The 21,381-nt window shown below is 41.2% G+C and overlaps 2 protein-coding genes across 3 annotated transcripts; one reads left to right on the top strand and one right to left on the bottom strand.

The window, feature by feature from the left end:
• Positions 1-2,379: 2,379 nt before the first annotated feature.
• Positions 2,380-8,569, bottom strand: LOC112139730 (transmembrane protein 144). The gene is made up of 12 exons (XM_024262587.2): positions 8,359-8,569; positions 8,104-8,274; positions 7,913-8,035; positions 6,689-6,788; positions 6,524-6,604; positions 6,369-6,447; positions 6,166-6,245; positions 5,661-5,779; positions 5,398-5,517; positions 3,508-3,605; positions 2,939-2,992; positions 2,380-2,787 (listed from the first exon to the last, which is right to left on the bottom strand). Exons 1-12 carry the CDS (start codon positions 8,432-8,434, stop codon positions 2,701-2,703), a joined length of 1,188 nt encoding a protein of 395 aa, XP_024118355.1. The 5' UTR covers positions 8,435-8,569; the 3' UTR covers positions 2,380-2,700.
• A 138-nt stretch (positions 8,570-8,707) lies between these two features.
• gask1b (golgi associated kinase 1B) lies at positions 8,708-18,699 on the top strand. Of its 2 annotated transcripts, XM_024262585.2 has the most exons (5): positions 8,708-9,926; positions 11,258-11,469; positions 13,218-13,444; positions 17,163-17,366; positions 17,908-18,699. In XM_024262585.2, exons 1-5 carry the CDS (start codon positions 9,086-9,088, stop codon positions 18,026-18,028), a joined length of 1,605 nt encoding a protein of 534 aa, XP_024118353.1. In that variant the 5' UTR covers positions 8,708-9,085; the 3' UTR covers positions 18,029-18,699. The 2 variants fall into 2 exon arrangements, with proteins under 2 accessions (XP_024118353.1, XP_036069739.1); XM_036213846.1 differs by having other exon boundaries at positions 17,163-18,699.
• Positions 18,700-21,381: the final 2,682 nt, after the last annotated feature.

The following is a 21,381-nucleotide window of genomic DNA, read 5'->3' as shown; positions in this document are numbered from 1 at the left end:
GGTATATTTAGGCCGAGTGGTTGGACAGGGTACTGTTCGTCCTGTGCAGAGTAAAATCCAGGCAGTTGAAGATTATCCTGTTCCTGCAGCTAAGAAGGACTTAATGGGGTTCCTAGGACTGGTAGGGTATTACAGGAGTTTTTGCAGAAATTTCTCAGAGGTTGTTGCACCTTTGACTGACCTGCTAAAAGCCAAGAACGCATATGTTTGGTCCCCACTTTGCCAACAAGCCTTTGAAAAAGTGAAAAAGCTGTTGTGCAGTGCACCTGTTCTGGCTGCTCCCTGTTTTGATCGTTTTTTTTTCGCTCCAGGTTGATGCCAGTCAAATCGGGGCAGGAGCTGTTCTCTTGCAGGCTGATGATCTGGGTGTGGAGAAACCAGTTTGTTTCTTTTCAAGGAAATTTAACTCCTATCAGTTGAATTATTCAACGATAGAGAAGGAGGCACTTGCATTATTGTGGGCATTGAAACATTTTGATGTCTACTTGGGTTCTGGAGTTGAGCCAGTGGTGGTTTATACCGATCACAACCCTTTGACATTTCTTAACTCGTTCCAGTGTCCTAACCAGCGACTTATTCGTTGGTCGTTAGCACTCTAAACATACTGGTTAGACATTCGTTATATTAAGGGCTCCTCAAATGTTGTGGCAGATGCATTGTCCCGCTCAAACCTTTGTTAATTAATATTTTTTTTTTTTTTTCCCCTTTGCGTTTTAGTGTCCCTCCACTTTTTCTGCTTCGTTTCCTCTTAAAAGTGCTTCTATAGATCCAAGTTGCTGAGGATTGAGGTGGTTGAAGTTAGCATAGGTGACCTTGTGGGTGGGTTGTTGAACACTGGACTGGTTTGCAGTCTTTCTTTTTTCCTTTGATATTGATATTCTTTATAATTTGGTCTGAGTGTTAGTTTTTTTCAAGAACCTTATGGGTTCTTTCTTTTATGGTGGGGGGTGTTACGACCCCAGCCTTCTCCTCTTCCAGGCCTGTGTGTTTTTGTGTGTTTTCCCCTATTTGTTTGCAGGTCCTGGTTGAGTTGGAGTCTCCACCCTCTGGGCGGATCTGGCCAATCCCACAGAGGGCATAAAAGCTGCTGGGAGTCATGGCGTCTCTCTCTCCCACCTGGCAGACGGGGCTGCAGCCATCCCAGCCCATCTAGCTTTTTTCTTGAGTTGGATTAGATTTATGTTCAATTAAACCTTTGGTTAATTCTTTCCCAGTCTCCCTCTTGTTTGTCATGACTTTTATTCGAGCCGGTCGTGACCCAGACCAAAGACCAACTGAAGTTGAAAGAAACAGATTTTGCGTTTAGAAAAGAAAAAAGAAACTTCAGAAAAAACATACATGACCAGGGGAAATTCATACAAAAGAAAAGCAAACTACGAAGGGTACTCAAAGGCAGCAGTGACAAAAGGAGCAATAAAGTCAAAATATAGGCTGCATCTGTGAGGAAAAAAGAACAAGTTAGAAGATACCGACTCAAGTTCCAGCTGGGACATTTCTGTGTGGAGCTTGCATGTTCACCCAGTGCATGTGTGGGTTTTCTCCGGGGACTCCAGTTCCCTCAGTCCAAAACATGCTTCAGAGGTTAATTTTAAACTTTACCTAGGAGTGAATGCAAGCGTGCGCCAATGAAACTGGTATTCCTGAGACATCATGCAATTAACTGAAAGTTATCCTATAGATGAGCTGTGCATTAGAGTCTGATGTTACAGTTTTTGATGGAATAAAGAAATGCTCCCCAACAGTAATTTAAGTAAGGCCCATGTTATGGTCTGTCAGCCATTTGCCTTTTATTGGCATGCATCACTTCTTTTAGCTGCATGTTGTTTAGCCAAAGTTCATGAGGGATGGCCTCTGTGTGTTCCAGATCTTTTTTTTTTTTTGCAGGCAGAAGATTGCAAGTAATCAAGGAAACTTTGAGCACCTGTGGGACTGATTCAAGACCTGATCAACCACTATTGTACAGAAACTGCCTTAAATTGTTCATGCACATCACCTGGAAAAGGCCTTTGTGTAAAATTCTGAAAAAGTAACCTCTTTACCAAGTTACTTTTGAACTTTTAAAGGTTCTAGATTGACTTTGACACCTTAAACTGAATTGTTTTGTTCACTATACATTTTGGATTGATTTTACGGAAGTGCATGGTGGTGTGAGCCACGAGCTCTGTTTGGGGAGATTTGACTCCTGTTTCATTGTGCATTTGGCGAGGGAGAGAGAACAAAAAAAAAAAAGTTCCTGAAGTCAGCACTTGGAGCACCCCGTCAGCCTGAACTCTTCATTGGATAAGACAGGTGGGACTCTACAGAAAACCTCAGTTACCTCTTATTTAACATTAAGAGGGATGTCAGTCGGGTTTAAATCAAAAAAGTAAAGAGCCAAACTTAATGTCAAACACATTTAATCTCTTTTTTCCCCTACAAATACAATATTAAAGACAACAGTTGCGACACACAAGACAGGACATTTAACACGTAATAATTCAGTAGAAAAGCTGCTTGAATATCTAGCAGCCCTGTATCTTTTGCACACGTGATCACATGGTTCAACAGGAACTAATACATGCTAAACAGGACATCAGACTGGTGTTAAGTGTGACACTTTGGGCTTGACATTGCTTTAAAACAGGACAGTTTTTCTAAACATTTTTTTCCTTTTCTGAAGAAAGTTATAATTTGTTTACAATCACTTTATTCGACATAATTTTATAAAAGCTTCGACAAAGCGGTGAGCAGGGAGCCAGCCAACACTACGCATGATGCCAAGAAGAAGATGGAACAGTTCACAACTCCCTGAGGATTTCAAAAGAAACAAATGATTGGTTTAATATGAAATATGAGCCAATTCCTCAGAATATGCTTTTCATTTCATCTGCATTTTATTAAAAAAAAAAATAAACACTTTAGTGTCATTACATCAGGTTCATTCCTGTTTGACACTCACCTTAATCTCTTTAAACACCAAAGATCCCCACAGAGCTGCAACCAGACCATAGCCCTGCAGAGACAAGCAGCTCATTAATTAAGTACAGTCTCCTTCTGCAAACTCGAGAACTGAATGGAAGCGACATTTAATACACAGCAACATCACAATGCCCCCATATGGTGAACATTTAAAAAGACATGAAGCATTTTAATGTACATTGATTAACCAGGTTGAATTTTAACCAATCAAGGACTTCGATTTGCACCGTTTTTCACACCAAGCCTCTTCCAATTGTGGGTGGCAGACAAGAGCTAGAAAACGGTAGCAAAAGAAAAGGCCCCTTCCTGTGTAAACGCCATGGACTAAGACAAGAGTTAGAAAACGGTAGCAAAAGAAAAAGCCCCTCCCTGGCCATCCTGTGTAAACGCCATGGACTAAATGTATTCCAGAACCTGCAGCACACTCTTGAACGCGTGTCAAAAGCCTGGTATGTACGTAGCTTTAGACACCCGCTTCTTACTGCAACAAAATTAATGCATTCATGAAATGTTAGCATCCTTAAAGCCATCAGGCCCTGTTCTACTTACTGCAGTTACAATTGGATATGTGATGACAGGACTCAGATAGTTGTTGGCCAAGAACCAGCAGTATGTGCCAACCGACCACATCAGTCCAGACATGAACCCTGGAGGAAGAAAAATGTCCCATCAAAACAGCAGAATCTGAGGGGCAGAATGCTCTGGGGCAAAAACTGCTTCAAAATACTTCAACATTTAGATGAACTGTTACCCAGACACCTGCTTGGCTCAACAGAAATAGCCCCATTTTGCCCTCAGCTGATCAGTTCTACCTTATTTTAGAAGAAGTCAAATTTCACTTTAAATGAAGGGCGGAGGTCTTCAGGCTAAATGAAACACGACAGTTTGGTCATCAAGGATCAAAACATTGCAGCCAACTCCAATAGGTGCTTTTTTTTTTTTTTTTTTAAATCAGGCATAAACCTGTGCCTTTCAATGTCTGGTAATTTATTCAATAATTCAGACTTAATCTATTGTCCTCTGCTGTGTTAAGACCTTAAAGCAGGGGTGCCCAAATCCAGACTTCGAGGGCCGTGTCCTACATCTTTTCCAACCAACCTGCCATCGAACACACACGATCCAGGTAATTAGCAGCGGATTTCTGGAAAACCAGCAGGAGGCCGGCCCTGGAGTTGGACATCCTGCTTTAAAGCAGGGGTGTCCAAACTTTTCCTTTTGAGGACCACATTACCGTTTTCTTCTGATCGGGGGTCAGGGTCAGTTTGTAGGCCAACAGAAGAGTTGTAAAAACTGAGAAGTTTCCAAATGTGAACATTGAAAGTTTTCCAGAAAGCTACACATACCCAGTTATTAATATCCCTTTCTAGGATGTTGACAGAAAAAAGGAAAATAATCCTTTTAATGCATGTCTATAGTAATATGGCCAGGATACAAGCAAAACTTTGTTTTTTTTTAATTATATCCAATCTCGTAGGTGTACGACATTAAAAGTTGTAAATTTATGAGATTTAAATTCATAAATTGGATCAAAAATTGTTTTTAGGCGGGGGGGACTTTGGCCCCAATACTCTGCTGTATTAATGAAATAAACGACAATTGAATAAAAGCAAAAAATATTCACAGTAATCTTCACAAAAAAAAGTAGAGGATCAGACTCAAGAAGAGTGGAATGAAATGTTATATGCGGGTTTCAATTGTTCATGAGTCTCTGATGTTCAGGGGGCTGGGCCATATATAGAAGTGGGTCGGATTTGACCCGCGCACAGTAGTTTGGGGATCCCTGCTTTAATGTAATTCCAACAAATTCTGAAGCTGAGAAAAGCTGATCTCCTCAGAACCACTGTAAGGTGTCGTGTATTGATGCAGAGCTGCTTTCCTCAGCTTCAGAATTCATTGGAATTATGCAAAAATTTCACTTTCATGAGACTGATGCTCAGGGGCCGGGCCATATATATATATATATATATATATATATATATATATATATATATATATATATATATATATATAGAAGTGGGTCGGATTTGACCCGCGCACAGTAGTTTGGGGATCCCTGCTTTAAAGGACCATTCGAGTTTTTGCTTTAGCCAAGTGTGCTCTCAGTGAAGGCAGTCATTTTGCTGCAGGCACCACACCAGGAGCTGTGAGAAACTGAGCATCACATTAAGATAGTAAAATAATGCAGAGTTTAAAAAAATAAAATAAAGGCTGCAATTCAAAAGAATATACATTCCGTTTGCTAGATTTAAGATTTAGAGACAAAACTATGGTTTATAGAAGAGGCCCCTGGTGAAAAGGAATTGAAAATATTTCATCATGTCAAACTTGCAAGCAAAATTAGTTTAGTTAAAAAAAAATTAAGCATTAACCTTGAGAACATCATCCTGTCTGAAGTAGTTGTGTTTAAAATGAAAACAGAGTCCAGATATCTCAGTTTACCTGGCAGGATGGCCCTGGAATAAACTCTGGGCTTGTTGCTCCTGACAGCACAGTAGATGACGAAGTAGACGGTGCTGGTGAGGAAGATCCCACAGTTCTGTGCGTACACATAATCCATAGCTGCAAAAACACAGAAGAGCCCATGTATAACCAGAGCACTCCTCTGCCGCCATTTCTTCTCAAACATTGGATTACTCTGACAGCTGAGGATGCAATTCCAATCTGTTGACAGTTCATCGAGTGTGGTCAGTTTCAAAGCATACCGAAGATGCTGGCTCCATAGTAGACGCTGTCTGGGCAGGGCGAGTGGCTCATTATGTAGAGAATGGGGATAAAACAGGAGCCGTACAGCAGACCCACCATAACTGCCAGTACACAGCCCCTGAAGAAGGAAAAGGGTTGAAACAAACCTTGCAGCTCCCTCTGAAGACTCTTTCAATTTGTATGCAAATTTCAACATTTTCCACAAAGCTGATAAACTGATGTGTGAAAGAAAAGTGTCTACATCTTTTCAACTTTCAGTTTATGATATGCATACTTTAATCTGCTTAAGCATCTCAATGATGTCAACCTTTTAGGATTCATGCTTTCAGTGCTGCTCTGTGAGGACAGCCATGCTCCAGTCTGCACTTCAGGCCTGATGTTTTCAGCAAGACTTTGAACTTTTTTAGTGTTCTGAAAATGACCTGCTGTGAAACTCCTGGTTTCAGACTCACCCCTCACCAACAAATGTTTGGGTGTAAACGAATGTCAATTAGTTGAGCTCACATGAATCTCCGACTCTGTGGTCTGAGGGCATCTATCCAGAACTGAGAGGCGCGCCTTCCAAAATTGCCAGAAGTGCTTTTCTAAACAAAGAATTGCAATTATGTACTGGATGATGAAACAGAATCACTTGGTAGAGAAACAGCAAATTGTCATTAAAATTAAACAATGAACTGAATTATACATTTATAGACGAGTAAACTTACTCTGTCAATCAGCAACGGCACAGATTCCGATTCGGAACACAACGCCACATCAGACTTCACAAAGAAGAAAATCAGGCCACTGGAGGAAGAGGATGTAGACGATGAAGACTTACAAGGCAAATATTAAAGGACATGTCACCATGGCTACAGTTTACCTGAGCAAACACAGACCAGCCCCACAGTAATTCAGAATTGGCCGGGACACTTGCTGAGGAACAATCCAAAACCAGCCAAACCTGGGAAGAATGTGAGCAACATGGATTGCTATAAAATTCACACCATAAAGACTGAATTATACGAAGAGGAGAAACTCCACTCACCTTGAACTCGTCCAACCCATCAGCAAGCTGAAGGACCCCCAGATTAAAATCCCAAGACCAAGGCCGATTGATTTGATGATAGTTACAACTGCAATATTTCCTGTGGAGCCCAGAATCAGTTCTCATGTGAGAGCAAATTATTTTATTCTAAAAACATCTTCACCCCTTGGGTTTCTGCCTAAAAGTACTGAGCTTAACTCTTAAAATAATATGGACGGAGAGCTGTAGATTTAAAAAAAATAAATAAAAAGGAGGCAGAAAGCCTGACATTTTAGTAAAAAACAACAAAGACGCATTAATTTAAGCCACATGTGTCAAAGTCGAGGACAGGATCCGACCCGGCAGTAATTCTACCCGGTGGGTCAGATCATTTCATTTCATTTCATTAATGGCCCAATGTTATCTTGCCGTATTTCTAACTTGTGTAATTTGACACCACATTTTATGGGGAGTAAAATACTTAAGTTATTGAATTTCATTTATTCTGGAATAATATTCCTGCCTTTTTATTATTCAGTTAAATTAAAAAGTTACAGTTTTAAATATTGCCATTCTGCTAGCTTTTTGGACTATTTTGGCATTTGCAAGGCTATTTTGAAGGTCAGCTAATATTTCAGCTACATGCCAGCCGTTTTGGCCAACCGAGGTGTTGTGTTTTAGTTTTTTAGGCTAATTTGGAATTTAGTTAATATTTTAGCTGCCTATCAGCTTCAGCATTTTCATTAATCAGCACTAGCACCTTCAGTGGCCAAATTCAGCTTAAAGCATTCACATTAGCATTGTTGCAGGTAGTGCTATAAATCTAGTTCATAATCATGTAAAATACTTACAGTTTTTAAGCTTTAAAAATTTAGTTTCAGAGTGTTCCATAAATTTTTATCCTGTTCGGCCCGCCACCCGAGGTGTGCTTAGGATTTTGGCCCCTTGTGCGATTGAGTTTGACACCCCTGGTCTAAAGGTAAATTGAGCACATATTTAAAATGAAGCTATATAATGCTTATAATGCATTATCCATCCATCTATATCTATACACTCACACACCACAAGCATACATCTTGAAATGCATACACATGTTAGGTTTTAATTTCAAAGTGAAAAAAAAAAGTTACTTAAGTGACTGATACTAGGACAGAATTGTAGATTTGTCCCAGAGAAGCTAAATTCAGTGTTTTCTCATTCATTAAGCTGTGATCACCAATATACCTGCTCTGCCTGAAGCCCTACCTGTGGCCCAAATCGCTCCTCCCAGCATGGCCAGAGGGTAGAATCGGGGTGAACTCAGCATCAAGTCCCCTACCTTGGACACGATCCAAATGGCAGCACAGCTTACCCAGTAGAAGAACATTCCTGTGAAGAGAGCGCAGTGGTGATGGAGGAGGCGGACGTCTGCGTCAGAAGGTCAGTGTGGCGCTCACCATCCCCGGTCTCTATCCTCTTAATGGGAACGGTGCAGCTGCCAAACAGCAGCACCGCAGCGATGTTGGCACTCAGGCCGTACAGGAAGGTGGAGCTGTTGGAGGACTGGTTGAAGACATTCACGCCGTCATTCGGACAGGGCTCAAGGACTCTCTCTTCTCCTATCGAGTCTGCGGGGAGTTCCAACAGAATAACAACCAGAAAGTTGGCCTCAAAAATCCCACGCGCATTCATTGGACCCGCGCTCATCTTACCTTCAGCGCTGCCGCAGCTCACCATCAGCGCGACGGCGGCCGTTAAGAGCAGAGAGGCGCGTTCTACGAGGGGCATCGTTAAAAGCTCTGGTGGTACTTTCAGCGACAACACCGGGCCACAATTTTAAAAGTGCTGACGGGCGGGAGCGTCAATGCCGCGAGGCTCACAGGTGCTGCCAATTATCCAATTACCAAACCGGAAACGAGGCTGCAGCGGAAAACAAAGGAGAAAAAAAGAGAGATACATTCAAAAATTGATTTTTTAATTTGGTCTAACAGTCCATTTATCTGACACAAGGAGGCAGAGCAGGTCTGAGCTCCTCCGCCCTACAGATGTTTCGGTTAGTCTCCCCCAGACCCTCTGTGTTGACTCTGACAATTATGAGAAGCGACAAAAAAAGTAAAAAACAAAAAATAGATAAATAAATAAAAAGGCGGAGAGCAGTCAGTGTCTGTGAATTTTCAGTACAATCCATGCGTGTGAATGTAAAATAAGAATAGTTAAAATAAAAATGTGAAGGTTTCACATTTAAGGTCTTCATAACTTGGTGTATTCATGCAGTCATCTTTGCTTGAACTTCCCGCTTCCTCTCCGAGTGGGGAAGTTTGTTTCTAGGAAGGAGCGTGGTGTCGCAGTTGGTCCATCTCCAGAGTCTCTCCTCTAGACCGAGGCTGAGGCTGCGCTCCTCCCCGTCTGAGCTCCGCGGGGATCATGGCATAAGTTCAGATGGGGAAGCCTCGCTCCTGGCGGTTCTTCCCTTTTCCAAAAGTGTCCAGCTGCAGTCGGAGGAGGGGCTCTCTGTCTACGCGGGGTCTGCTCGTGGGGATTGGATGCGCGCTTTTTTGGCTTTTCGTTGTTTCCCCGGTGGGACACTCACAGGAACCCCAGCAGCGCGTAGAACCGGACCGGGATTGGACCAAACACACCAAAGGGGGTCACAGTTTAGACCGCGCAGACGTGCACGCGGGTTCAATCCCGACTGGATCCAATGTGTTCTACATAACACTGAAACCGAGGCGTCTACAGCCGGCTAACATTAGAAAGACAGGACGCCCAAAACTGAGGAGGAAGGAGAAGAGAGCCAGCACAGCTGGTCCCGCGGCTGCGCTGAACAGCCGCGCGCACGGGGACGCAACTCAGCGCGAGCATACACCCAGAGCGTCTGCTCAGGGAAGTCATGATGTGCGTTATAAACCCCGGAACCTAATCAATAACTTTAACGATGACAGAGAAACATCCCACATTAGTACAATTCGGATTTATGGTCCGCGCGCACCCCCGTGGTTTAGCGCGCGGGACTTGCGGACCATGCGCTTTCTTGCTGATTCCAAAGTTTTGCGCGTCAAAGAAATCCCACGCGGAGACTCTCCCCCACTTCTGATTTTCGAGGGTGACGTCAAACCCTCCCTGAGGGACCGAACCCCCCCGAACAGAGCGTGTGAAGGGCAGTGTGGACTCCTACGCGGCTCCGTGGACAACACGGAAGTGTTCGCCTTCCACCTGGACAGGGTGCTGGAGCTCCACAGGACCCCGCCCGCCGTCAGCAGGAAGTTTGGCTTCCTCCACGGTAGGTCACGAAGGTCATGTCCTTTGGTGATAAACGTGGTTACCTGTGTGCATCAGGGATGCATCCATTCATGCATCCATCAATTTATCCATCCATCCATGCATCCATCTATTCATCCATCCATCCATGCATCCATCTATTTATCCATCCATCCATGCATCCATCAATTTATCCATCCATCCATCCATCCATCAATTTATCCATCCATCCATCCATCCATCCATCCATCCAAATACCAATTTCAATTTGATTTTAGTTTCTTTTTTTGTATTAGTTTTTATAAACACTGTAATATTAACTTTGGTGCTTCATTTGTGGATTTAAAGTGGCCATACCATGAAAAGACAACTTTTTGAGCTTTTAAGTGTATTATACTGTTCAATCCTCACTATAAGGATCTGTCCACACATTTCTGAGTAATCCTCTAAAAACCTGCATTCTCAACAGCATACCCACAAAAAGCTCCGCCCCCAGTCCAACACCAACACCTAGCTAGCGGTGATCAGCAAAAGACTTTCATTTTAGATGCATCTTCCTGTTTTGTCCTGTCTACAATAAATTCCAGCTCAAACAGATGTTTGTTGCTTTAGCCGCGAGCCTCCTTTAAGACACCCCCCCCCCACGTGCCGTGTGTTTGTGTTGTGAACCAGTGTAGCGATGGCTGGGCCTGCTAAAGATAGATAAATGGTGTATCATATTTGAAGAAGTTTGGATTCTTTTTGTGGGAGAAACGCAGACAAGCTGCCAAATGCTCTAGGAGGATGATGTCATGAAATTCACAAAATTAACAAGTATTGCATAAATAATTTGTTTTTTAGTGTTCCAAAGGTAATATATGAATATAGTTTACTCTGAAAGGCTTAAAAAATCATGGTATGGCCCTTAAAGACGGAGTTCTTCTGATCTATAACCTAATTGAAATCTACCTTATATTCATAAAGCAAAGTGAATGATTGTCATTGAAGGTTTGTATATTAATGCCCCCTCTTCTGTTTGAAGCAGCAGGTGGTCTCTACCCTTCGCTTCTCCTCATCCTTTCATCAGTGGTTCCTCTATCTTTGAAGTGTTCGTATTTCATATTCATAAGAACATAGTGAAGATATGTTGCAGATTGATCGTGTCCTTCAGACTAATACACGTTGCTAGGAAACACTGAAATTGTACATGGAGAGCATGGCATAAGTGCAATAAAAGCCTTCAAAGCTGTGCTCATGTGTGAAGATCATTATGAGAAGAACCTCTCTTCATCATGTCCCCAATAACTCAGGTAAAAGATTATGATATTCATTCTTATTTTAAACTCACAGTGTGCCTCAAATGTCTGTCTTTAGATGAGCGACCCCGCCCAGTGGTGTTGTGGGATGCACTGATGCACCCAGAGGCTGTGGACCAGGTCACAGTGAGGCTGACATGGAGGGAGTATCAGAACTCCCTGAAGGAGAAGTGTTGGGAAAAAAATGTCAGCCTAAAGCCGGATTCCGCCTGCACCACCATCTATCCCCACGAGTGGAGCAGACTGGCTCTGTTTGACTTCCTGCTGCAGGTGACAAACAGGAAGCTGTCTGTTATCATGGCCTCACTTACCAATGTCCACCTTTCCCTGAATGTAGAACGTAATGCTCACAATCTTTTTAACCTCAAGTTTACGTATTGGTGCCTCAGAGAAAGTTTGGCGAACAGCTGTTGCTGCACACATGCTACCTGTCTGTCTTCTGGCTCTCATTTCCTGTGAGAGGCCTGAGCAGCAAAGAGCACATCTAAAATCTTTCATTTATCACAGAAGAGTCAATTCTTTATGGGTCATTTCAGAAACTTTTGTTTACACCGGGGGGGAGCCCAAAATGGGCCCCATGGGCCAGATCTGGCCCGCTTCCACATTTGGCCTAGCCCACTTACAGCATGTTTTTTTTTTAATCTGGCCAACCGAGACCCACATAGAATGTCAGTTTTAATTCAACCCTTCTGCAGTCTGAACTGTGATGGGAGAAGATAGACTATTATTGTGTGATTGCTTTTGTAGTGACCCTCCTGCTCCTTTCGTACGTTTTTTAGCACTCAATCAAACTTTCAACAATTTCAGGAATCTTGGTATCAAAATGTTGGGAATTTAGCTTATATTTTAGCATTATGCTAGTTGTGTTTGCTAACCTAGACTTTTTTTTTCTAGTTTTTAGGCTAATTTCAAGTTTAGCTAGTAATATTTTACCATCATGCTAGTTATTTTGGCCAAATTTATAAATGTTTTCCAGTTTATAGTCTAATTTGGGGTTTAGCTTATATTTTAGCATTCTAATTTTGGTGAAATTAGACATTTCTCCTTCTGTTTTGGCTTAATTGGCATTTGGCTAATATTTTAGCAAGTTTTCGGCTTCAGCATTTTTAGGTAGCTAGCCGCTTCAGCATCTTCAGCAGCCACATTCAGCTTATAGCATTTCCACTAGCACTATCGCAAGTAATGCTATATATCTAGTTAGTTTATTTTTTTTAGAATGTTTCAGTATTATTTTTATGTGAAGATGACGGAAATTAATTATTTAAAATTCATCTACGTGTGGCTTTCTGGAAAACCATAAATATTTACGTTTAAACTGGGATTGCTACACTTCTTCTGTTAGCCTACAAACCGACCCCAGCCCTACATCAAAGAAGAAAACAGTTCTGTAGCTTCACAAGAAAAAGTTTGTGAACCCCTGGTTTACACCCTAAACAATATCCCCTTTTTGGCATTCAAATTTGTTCATGAAAAGAAGATTCTAATGGAATGCTTCCCATAACTAATTTCAGATCCAGGTTGTACAGTATGTCCTCCTTAAACTGAATCCTGTTTACCAGCTAAGGGAAACAGATATTTGAAGTGAGATTCAATTTTAGACGGACGCTCGGAGGAACGTTGACGAGGCTGATGGATGGACTAGATTTTATCACACATGGTGCCTTAGAGGGTGCTGCTCCATTCTGACCACCTCAGCCTATTGGGTTAGTAAGAAATAACCAACTTCACTTTACTAAAGCCTTGGAGTGGTATCTGATGTGCTGTGCACTCAAAGCCTCTACAAGTTGTCCGAATTTTGATGAAGTGTGAAAATGTTTGAGGTCCTGTGTTGAGGCTCCTCTTTGCTGTGTAGAAGCTAGCAGACTGAAATGCATCTTCCCCCCTGTGGTGCTCAACGTTTGCTGCAGAAGCAGTCTGCACAGATCTTAACTTGCTGAAAATGTTCTTGTTTGTTTGGAAACAGATTTATTTTGAATCCTCATATCTGAGTCCTGGCTTTTGGAAACTTGTCTCTTCAGATTCACAGCCGTCTGGACCAGAGCTGCTGTGGATTCCGGCCTCGGCAGGAGGATGTGTGCATAAATCCCAGCCCCCATGCTGCATGCAGAAACCCAGACAACACAGAACTGGGAAACATCGTCCACAGAAATCATGACCCCCACCATCTGGTGTTCAGCATCAACAAGGGCTTCTTTGATCGCAACGAGGACAACTTGGACTTCAGGCTACTGGAAGGAATCAGGGAGTAAGTTTGGATGAAATTATTAATTTAGCCTTTGTAGGTTTTAAAGTGGGAACTGATTTCTTAAAGTGATTGCTCACTTTTAACAGTACAACATTTTTACTTTAGTTTACTAGGCAATTTTGTTAGGTGTCATGCACACTGGGTGGTTTTCTGGACTTGTTTAATGGGTCTATATCATGCAAAATCCCCTTTTTGGGCTTCTAAGTGTATTATAATATTAATTCCTCAGGAAAAAAACCCTCAAAGTGATCTTTTGCCCCACTCATGCATTTTCTAAAACTCTGCTCTCTGAGCACCAGCCCCTCACAATCCCCAAAACTAGTGGGTCCCCTCATAGTGACATCACAAAGTGGGGAACAGCTCCTTCCAGGAAGAGTCTGTACTGCCAGCACCGCCGCCAAACTAACACGCACTCCCACTTTCTCTGCAGAGCTAGCGGTGATGGGATAGCTTGTTTGTTTTCATGGGCAAAACGCAGACTTGGTGCCGACTCTAGGATGACGTCATGAAGTGGGGACGACACCCACAAAGAGTGCAAGGCGGTGCCTCAAAGATTAAGAAGTCTTAATTCTAGGGTAAAATATTATCTTACAAAAATATCTAATATTTCATAGAAAATGTGTCATTTATTGTGCCAAAGGTAATAGATATTGTTTACTCTGAAAGGCTCAAGGAAAGCATGATACAGGCCCTTCGAATGGGAATGGAGTGCAACTTAGCAATGTTGTATTCAGATATGTATGGCCAAGATCAGGTTCCAAGTAAGTCTAATTTTCCATAATCTGCTGATATCGAGTCCTGATCCGATACTTCTGTAACCCTTTAAAACAATTGAACGTAAAAAGAACAGGTTCAGGTTTTTCCAGAATTTTGCTTTATTAATATTATTTTATTAGTTAACACTTAAACAAACTTTTGTATAGTAGGTTGAACAATAAATTAAAAATAGTGCAAGTATCAAGTAGTCAGGTTAATCACTATTTTTGCTGAGCTTGGACTATGTAGAAGGTCCCTTGGCAGCTGTTTCACTGCCATCTCTTTTTAGGTTGCTGTTTGCATTAAGACAAACCAATAGAGACACTTCCTGTCAGTTATAAACTTTTATCAAAAAGTATTTTTTAATAGTTATGTTTTTGTGTTCCTACTGCTCAAGCTGCTGCCATATTGCTCTGCGTTTTACGGCAATAAAATGTACATGATCCTTTCATGCAGACTTCTAGCTGGATATTTATTTGTAATAATAAGTTTGAAATATATATAGTGCTGATTATAGTAAGTAAGGAAATGATTTTTTTTTTTTTGGATACAACATCTGATTCCAATCAAGTCTGAAACTACATCAAGTTCCCCCTTTTTTTGAACATGTGATCAGATTGGGACACATGATTGGGATCCCTAGTGCCAATGAAATGAATTAAACTGCCAATAACTCTATCATTTGGTTAGCTTTTAAACTTGCCACTTTCAGAATGGACCAAAAATGAGGTCAGACCTGGACAAAGAAAAAATATTAAAAGATTGTTGGAATCCTGTCCAATGGATAAAATCTGGTATTTCCCCGTCACACCACTTTTACAAACATAGTGGAACTTTTTTCCATCGATGATGAGCTATGACTCAGTTAATGTCATTTCCTCTGTTGGGTTCTTTTCCTCTCTTTGGTCCATGGAAAGTCCTTCTGCATTTACACAGAGGTGAATTACACAAAATGCATCTGTAAGAGAACTGAGAGTCTCTCTCCAGAGAACCAGAGTTCTTTTGTTTAGTCCAAAGCAGAATTCAGGGGGGCTTTCACACTTGAGGACCATCAGAGGAAACCAGTTCTAGTGTAGGTAAAAATCCATCTGTGTTAACAAGCCCCAACAGTCTAAAATGTTCCTGAACACCAACCTCCTGATCAGCCAATAGCTGCTTGCCCACCTCAGAAGAGGCAGTTTATAGAGGAGTATAACTTGTTCAAATTCTGTATTGACCATTGGCATAACAGAAACAGAGTTTTGGTATAATCTGAATTTGCTTGGTTATTATTCAACAAACTGAACTTATTACTGCATGAATGTCATCTGTTGCAATGCTAAAAATATGACCAAAAAAACACCTGTGATCACAAGCGTGTGCAGCAGCTCGCGGATCAGCTTTACGCTTTTCCCACTCAAGCACACACTCACGCCAGCCCACTTGTCATCTCACTCACAACAATTTCAAAACATGACATTATACATTTTAATTTCACTGTGGTAAACTGGTTTTTGAATTAATTTATATCGCCCATATGTATGTATTAAAAGACCACTGGGAACACAATAGATCAAACGATGATCACAGTGGGACTTCAAGCTTTCTCTCTTGTCCCTGGTTGATCATATTGTCTAACAGGTCTAACACTGATGACTCTGCTTCTTCCCTTTAAGGTTGTCACATTGAATAAATGTCCTCATCTTTGTCTTCACTCTGCTTCTCCTCTGTTACATCAACTTCTTTGTAACATATATCTGTTTCCTGGGTTCTCCTTGGTCTTCCTCTTCTTGTTCCATCTGCAAGCTCTTTCTCTTGACACGTTTCATCCACTGCAGCCCTTTTTCTTTGCACACTCGAGCTCTGCGCACAAATCGGGCACGCACTGAGCGTGCTCTGAATCTTCAATCCGGTTCAACATTTCCACGCACAGTCGCAGCAGCGCAGAGCTGTGACCAATCAGGGACTCTGATTTGGGAGCTGCTTGTGTGGCGTCTGCTTCAAAGCAGAGAACTGCCAAACATGATCACGAAAGAGAAATGAATCATTGCGGTTTGTGCCCGGTCGGGTTAATATGACACCAAGATGGACATTTAAAAGGGCAGAGTTGTGACAAGAGAAAATATGGAGCAAAATTTCGGGGATTTTCAATCCGCTTTTACTCTTTGCTCCGAGATTCTCCCTGTTGTAGATGTCAGAAGAGCGCTAAGGAACGGTAAAAATACAATAGAAGAAGAATCTCCTCCCTGCTACTGCGTACGTGACCGCGCTGATCCGGTGTGGATACCACTTGCTGAGTGCAGGTTCATAAACCCGCGCAGACTGCGTTCTTGAACGCACCGCACGCGGCCGGTGTGGAAGCACCTTGAGATTCTGCTCGCGTGCGGACATCACTCACGCGCATGGAAGCAGTCAGTCTCTCGCGCGAGACCTTTTTCTACTGGTGGAGGAGGAAAAAGCGCTCGCGAGAGTATGATTTGTCCGTGTGGAATGTTTGATGCGTGCGGGGAGATGTCTTATTTCTGCTGGAGTTTTGACAAAAATAAAACTCCTTATGTGTCTCTCATTCATTCCAAGTGAGACATTCAGCTCCTCCCACACCCGCCGCGGCGTCAGGAACATAGTTTTGGACGAGCAGCAGGCTGTGAATTTGTCACGCAGCCAATGAGGGGCGGGGCACGCGAATAACGTTCAGTGTGAAAGCACCTTCAGCGTCTTCATGGCTCCTCCTCCACCCAGCTGACTGGAGGAATTAATGAATGATTGAGGAGGTACTGCACAGCCCGCTGAATGAATTTAAAGCATTTTTTAAGGCAGCAACACAATAGATAAAACAGCTTTTTCCACTGAATTACCTGCTGTTGGGATTGGTGTGATTCCCTCAACTGCCAGCATCATCTGTCCTAAACTTCCATATTTATGGACTATAATTTAACCCATGGTGGCTGTTTTTTTTTCCATCACTCTTCTTGTGTGTTTGCAGGCTACCACAAGAAGCCATGTCTGTGTTGGGCAGCAGAAAGCTGAGGGAGAAACTACTGCAGTCTCTGTTTCTGGATCAGACATTCTGGGAAAGCCAAGGTGGCCGATATGGCATTGACCGACTGATTGACGTCATTGAGAGACGAGCTAAAGTCCTCCTCACCTACGCCAACGCCCACCGGATCAAAGTCATACCAATGAATGTGTAAGGAAGATTTAAAAGAGGCCAAACATTGGAAGAAGAAGTTAAAGAAAGGTTTGAATAGTATTAATAGTCTTACGACTTCACTAAGTGTAGAGAGCTGTAATTGCCCCATAACTTCCAGTTTATGTATGATGGGATCCCCTTGCTTTCTCTAAAAAGACATAATTAGATTAGCATCTAATGCCTCATTGCAAGAGAGACTGACCAGGGCATTAGATTTACATCTCAGAAAAAATTTGATAAAAACAAAGAAAAAGCAGGTGGTAGAGCTGGATAAACACACCTGTGCAGGCCATTCCAAGTGACAGTACACCACATTTATAACAGCTTCAAACAGGCTGTCAGTAGAGCCCTTTTAAAACAGTGAAATTGGTCTTTAAAAAAAAAAAAAAAACAATCAAGTTATAACTATGTTTATTAACAGAATGTTTTGCTTACTATAGTGAAGGTTGTTTTTGTCCTGGAATACAGTTGACCCATCCTGATTAGAAATACTAAAACTGACTGTACTTTTGTATTTATTGAATTTTCTCTCTGGTAGGATGTCAGGGCTCTTACACCCAAGAAGGAAAAAAAAAGGACTCAAAGTCAAGCCCTGCAATGGAATAGTTCTGCTAGTGCTTGGAGCCCCAATGTTTCTCTTTATCCCCTTGTTTTTTTAATTGATGAAGGGATGTTGAAATCCTTCTTAAGAAGAACCTCAGGAAACGGAGCAGTTTAATTTGTGTGTAGCAGAAAGTCTAGTGCGAGCCATTCCAACAAAGACATTCACGAGACGTTACTAAAGCAGCAAAGTTCAGGAAGGTCTGGGCTTCAATTTCCTGCTCTGATTGAAGTGTCACTGAAACTCGTCACGTCTGACAAGTTGATGAGCAAATTTCAACAAAAACATTAAGAAAAAACATTGTAAAATGACCTTTGTTAAGCTGTTTAAATGAACAGGATACATATTGACAGGAAGAAGGGGAAGGTAGGAGGAGGAGAGCTGCGCATTGTCTGGATCAAGAGCAGGTTTCTGTGTTCAGCCTTCTGATGTTTTAATTGTTGTTTCTGGGATTCACAAATGGGTCTTTGTGTCTTTAACTTTTTAAAATCCTGAGTTTTCCTTAAAGCCCCAGACTGAGCTCCTAAAAGCATCAATTAGCTTTCAGAGCTCATCTTGTAGCTTCACTGGGGATCTCAATGTTACTGTTGGTCCATTACCACTGTTTAGTTTGCTGTTGTCTTGTTTCCTGTGATGTATCTAACATCATTGGGCCATCAACCATCTTGTCAAAACTTTATGTTACAATTAGTTACCAACAAAAAATAAACAGGCATGGTTTTAAAGAGATTTTCCTGTACTCTATGCTTTTTCATAGATTTACAACACATAAGTGTTGAATGCCTAAAAAGACTCAGAGACAGACTAACAGTGCACAGATGCTGAAAGAAAAAGAGAAAAAAATTCAAGACAAATTCCACGGGCGGATAAAGTTTAAAAGATTCAGTGTTTGCCACCTCCACTGTGTTTGCTCTTTTAGTAAATGAAGGGAGGCATGGAAACAGCCTGAGTCACATGTTTGCCAGAAGATTCTCGTCAGGACTGCAAATGAATTGGGCAGGTGGCCACATCTAATGTAAATGTTAAATGATATTATTTATACATTTATGTTAACCCGCAGTTTATCTTGAGTATTTCTAACTTTCTGTTTATTTGAACCTTCTTTATGAGTAACTTTGACTCTAAAATCTTTTTACTTAAAACATCATCAGTTGAAAGTGCGTAATGCAAAAAAGTTTGATTTGATTTGATTTGGGATGTGGTGGAATGGGAGATCGGCATCATGGATGTTCAACAGACAAATCTACAGCAACTGTGATGCTGTCATGTCAATATGGACCAAACTCTCTGAGGAATGTTTCCAGAACCTTGGTGAATTGATGCCACTGAGGATTAAGGCAGTTCTGAGGATAAAAGGGGATCAAATACAGTACAGCACATATATGTATTATAAATATGTGCCTTTTTTTTTATTCCTGCAACTGTTATAAATGAATTAAAAAATACATATATATATATAACTATTATTTTAAAACACTTCTAACTAAAAATGAATCATATAGAACAAATACATATACATTTTTTTCTTGTATTCAAAACTTTTAATTAATAATTATATAATTTCACTTTTATAATAAATGTATATAAAATGTCTAATTTTATTGATACATTTCTATACATTTATTGTACATATGATAATGATATTAGATAATACTTCTGAACTGTTCTAAAATAAAATATTTGTTATAGTCAAAAATGTATTCAAGGAAACATCTTGTTGATAAGTCAAAATGGATTCTTAGAAATTGAGAACTCAGCGTGGCGTCTGCCTTTTGTGTGATGTGCCTAGTTTTTGAAAAATGGAGTTGACTAAGCTTTGCTGGTTATTCTTTCTTCTCTGTGTGTTCAGTGGTGTGTTGTTTTAACCCTTTTGCATCTGAAGGCTGCGTGCCTTTGTGTGTTTGTGTTAGAGGGTTCCCTCCTGTTCCCAGGCTGCCCAACACACGAGCATATTTAGACAAAAGATGATCTCCATAAGAGAAACAAAAGTACAACACAAAAGGAAGCAGGCGGGGGCAGACATTCCAGACTGTTTACTCCTGCACTTACATTCAGTCCCACTCAGTGAAATGAGATCACTGGAAAAACCATGCACAGTTCTGCAGGTCGAGTCCCACCCTCCACACTGACAAAGACCGCACAAGCAGTTGAGGCACACCGAGCCAAATGAAGTGTAGCGTTCTGGATCAATTAAGAAGAATCAGTTTAACCAAAATGCAAGAACAACAAATCGCTTTTGTCACAGGTTTTGACTAAAACTGAAATAAAATTTAAAAAAAAAACATCCCATATGTCTAAGTGATTTATACAGATTAAAAAGGGGAAAAACTAAGCATACATTATAAAGAGATGCATCCAAAAGAAAAGGAAATGTGCAGTTCAAATGTGCTTTGTATGCAGTGATAAAAGGAGGTTTAGCTTCAGGAGAGTATCACATACTAAAGAAAAAAAACATAATGTCCTTGTCATGTTGAGTCTTGTTTAGGCTGATATTGCTCTTTTTTGTTATACCGTTTGCCTTTCTGTCTTCTCTTCCTTAAAATCTAAATGGTTTCTCTTTCATTTCCATTCACCTTTCCATCAGGAGAGTTGGAAGGGTTATTGAAAGAATGACATGTTGTTCAGATTCCATGCAAAAGTTCAAAAGAGGATCTTTTCTATCCTCCGGTTTTTACAGCAGTGCTGAATAAGCATTCTCTGAATTATATCTTTCATTTTTGGGTCATATTGTGCACATTTTCCTCCCACAAGTTCTGGTTTTGATGTAAATCATTTTTCTCACACTTTAGAAAGTGTTTTTAATGTTGCAAGCCCAAAATGCAAATAATTATATTGGATAATAAAAAAAGCAATACTGACACAGGCAGGTAACATGTCCTCTGTTCTTAATTCTGCTGGTCTCTACTTAGTGCACATCAAATTTATTTGATAACAGGTTAAGGTAAGGGTTAGGATACCGGTGCCGTTCACATCCCATACCAGATCGGTACCAGTTTGTGGCCCGGAGGTTGGGGAGCCTTGATTTACTTGAATATCAATAAATGACGAGTTGGGGACACCCAAAACGTAAATTTTGGATGTGGAGGGGTCCTTAACCTTGCGTCAGTATGTGAGGACTTTTTAGTGAGAATGTGTTGCAATATACTACCAGCACAAGATAACGTCGGGCCATTAATAACAATAATATAGAATGATCTGGTGGGCTGCATATGATCAGCCAGCGGGCCAAATCCGGCCTTTGACGTGTTCTAAAGCAGGGATCCCCAAACTGGCCCACCTCCACATTTGCCTGGCCCCATAAACACTATCAGAGATGCATTGTAGTTTTATTTTTCCCCAATCTGGCTTTGAGATTGCTTGCTACCACTGCTAGCAAAATAGCGTTTTTCTAAAAGTGTTTTATGTTAGCAA

The sequence above is a fragment of the Oryzias melastigma genome, linkage group LG10 (assembly GCF_002922805.2).
Source record: "Oryzias melastigma strain HK-1 linkage group LG10, ASM292280v2, whole genome shotgun sequence".
Classification (NCBI taxonomy): domain Eukaryota; kingdom Metazoa; phylum Chordata; class Actinopteri; order Beloniformes; family Adrianichthyidae; genus Oryzias; species Oryzias melastigma.
The sequence above is the reverse complement of the archived record's forward strand: the minus strand, read 5'-3'. Positions and strand labels throughout refer to the sequence as shown.

Coding starts and splice junctions, on each gene's coding strand:
- LOC112139730 (XM_024262587.2), bottom strand. CDS start 8,434: ATGCCCCTCGTAGAACGCGCCTCTCTGCTCTTAACGGCCGCCGTCGCG. Junction 6,789..7,912: donor AGGAGCGATTTGGGCCACAG/GTAGGGCTTCAG, acceptor TGGGCTCCACAG/GAAATATTGCAGTTGTAACT. Junction 6,448..6,523: donor GCTGGTCTGTGTTTGCTCAG/GTAAACTGTAGC, acceptor CTCTTCCTCCAG/TGGCCTGATTTTCTTCTTTG.
- gask1b (XM_024262585.2), top strand. CDS start 9,086: ATGGGGAAGCCTCGCTCCTGGCGGTTCTTCCCTTTTCCAAAAGTGTCC. Junction 13,445..17,162: donor CTACTGGAAGGAATCAGGGA/GTAAGTTTGGAT, acceptor GTGTGTTTGCAG/GCTACCACAAGAAGCCATGT. Junction 17,367..17,907: donor AAAGTCATACCAATGAATGT/GTAAGGAAGATT, acceptor TCTCTCTGGTAG/GATGTCAGGGCTCTTACACC.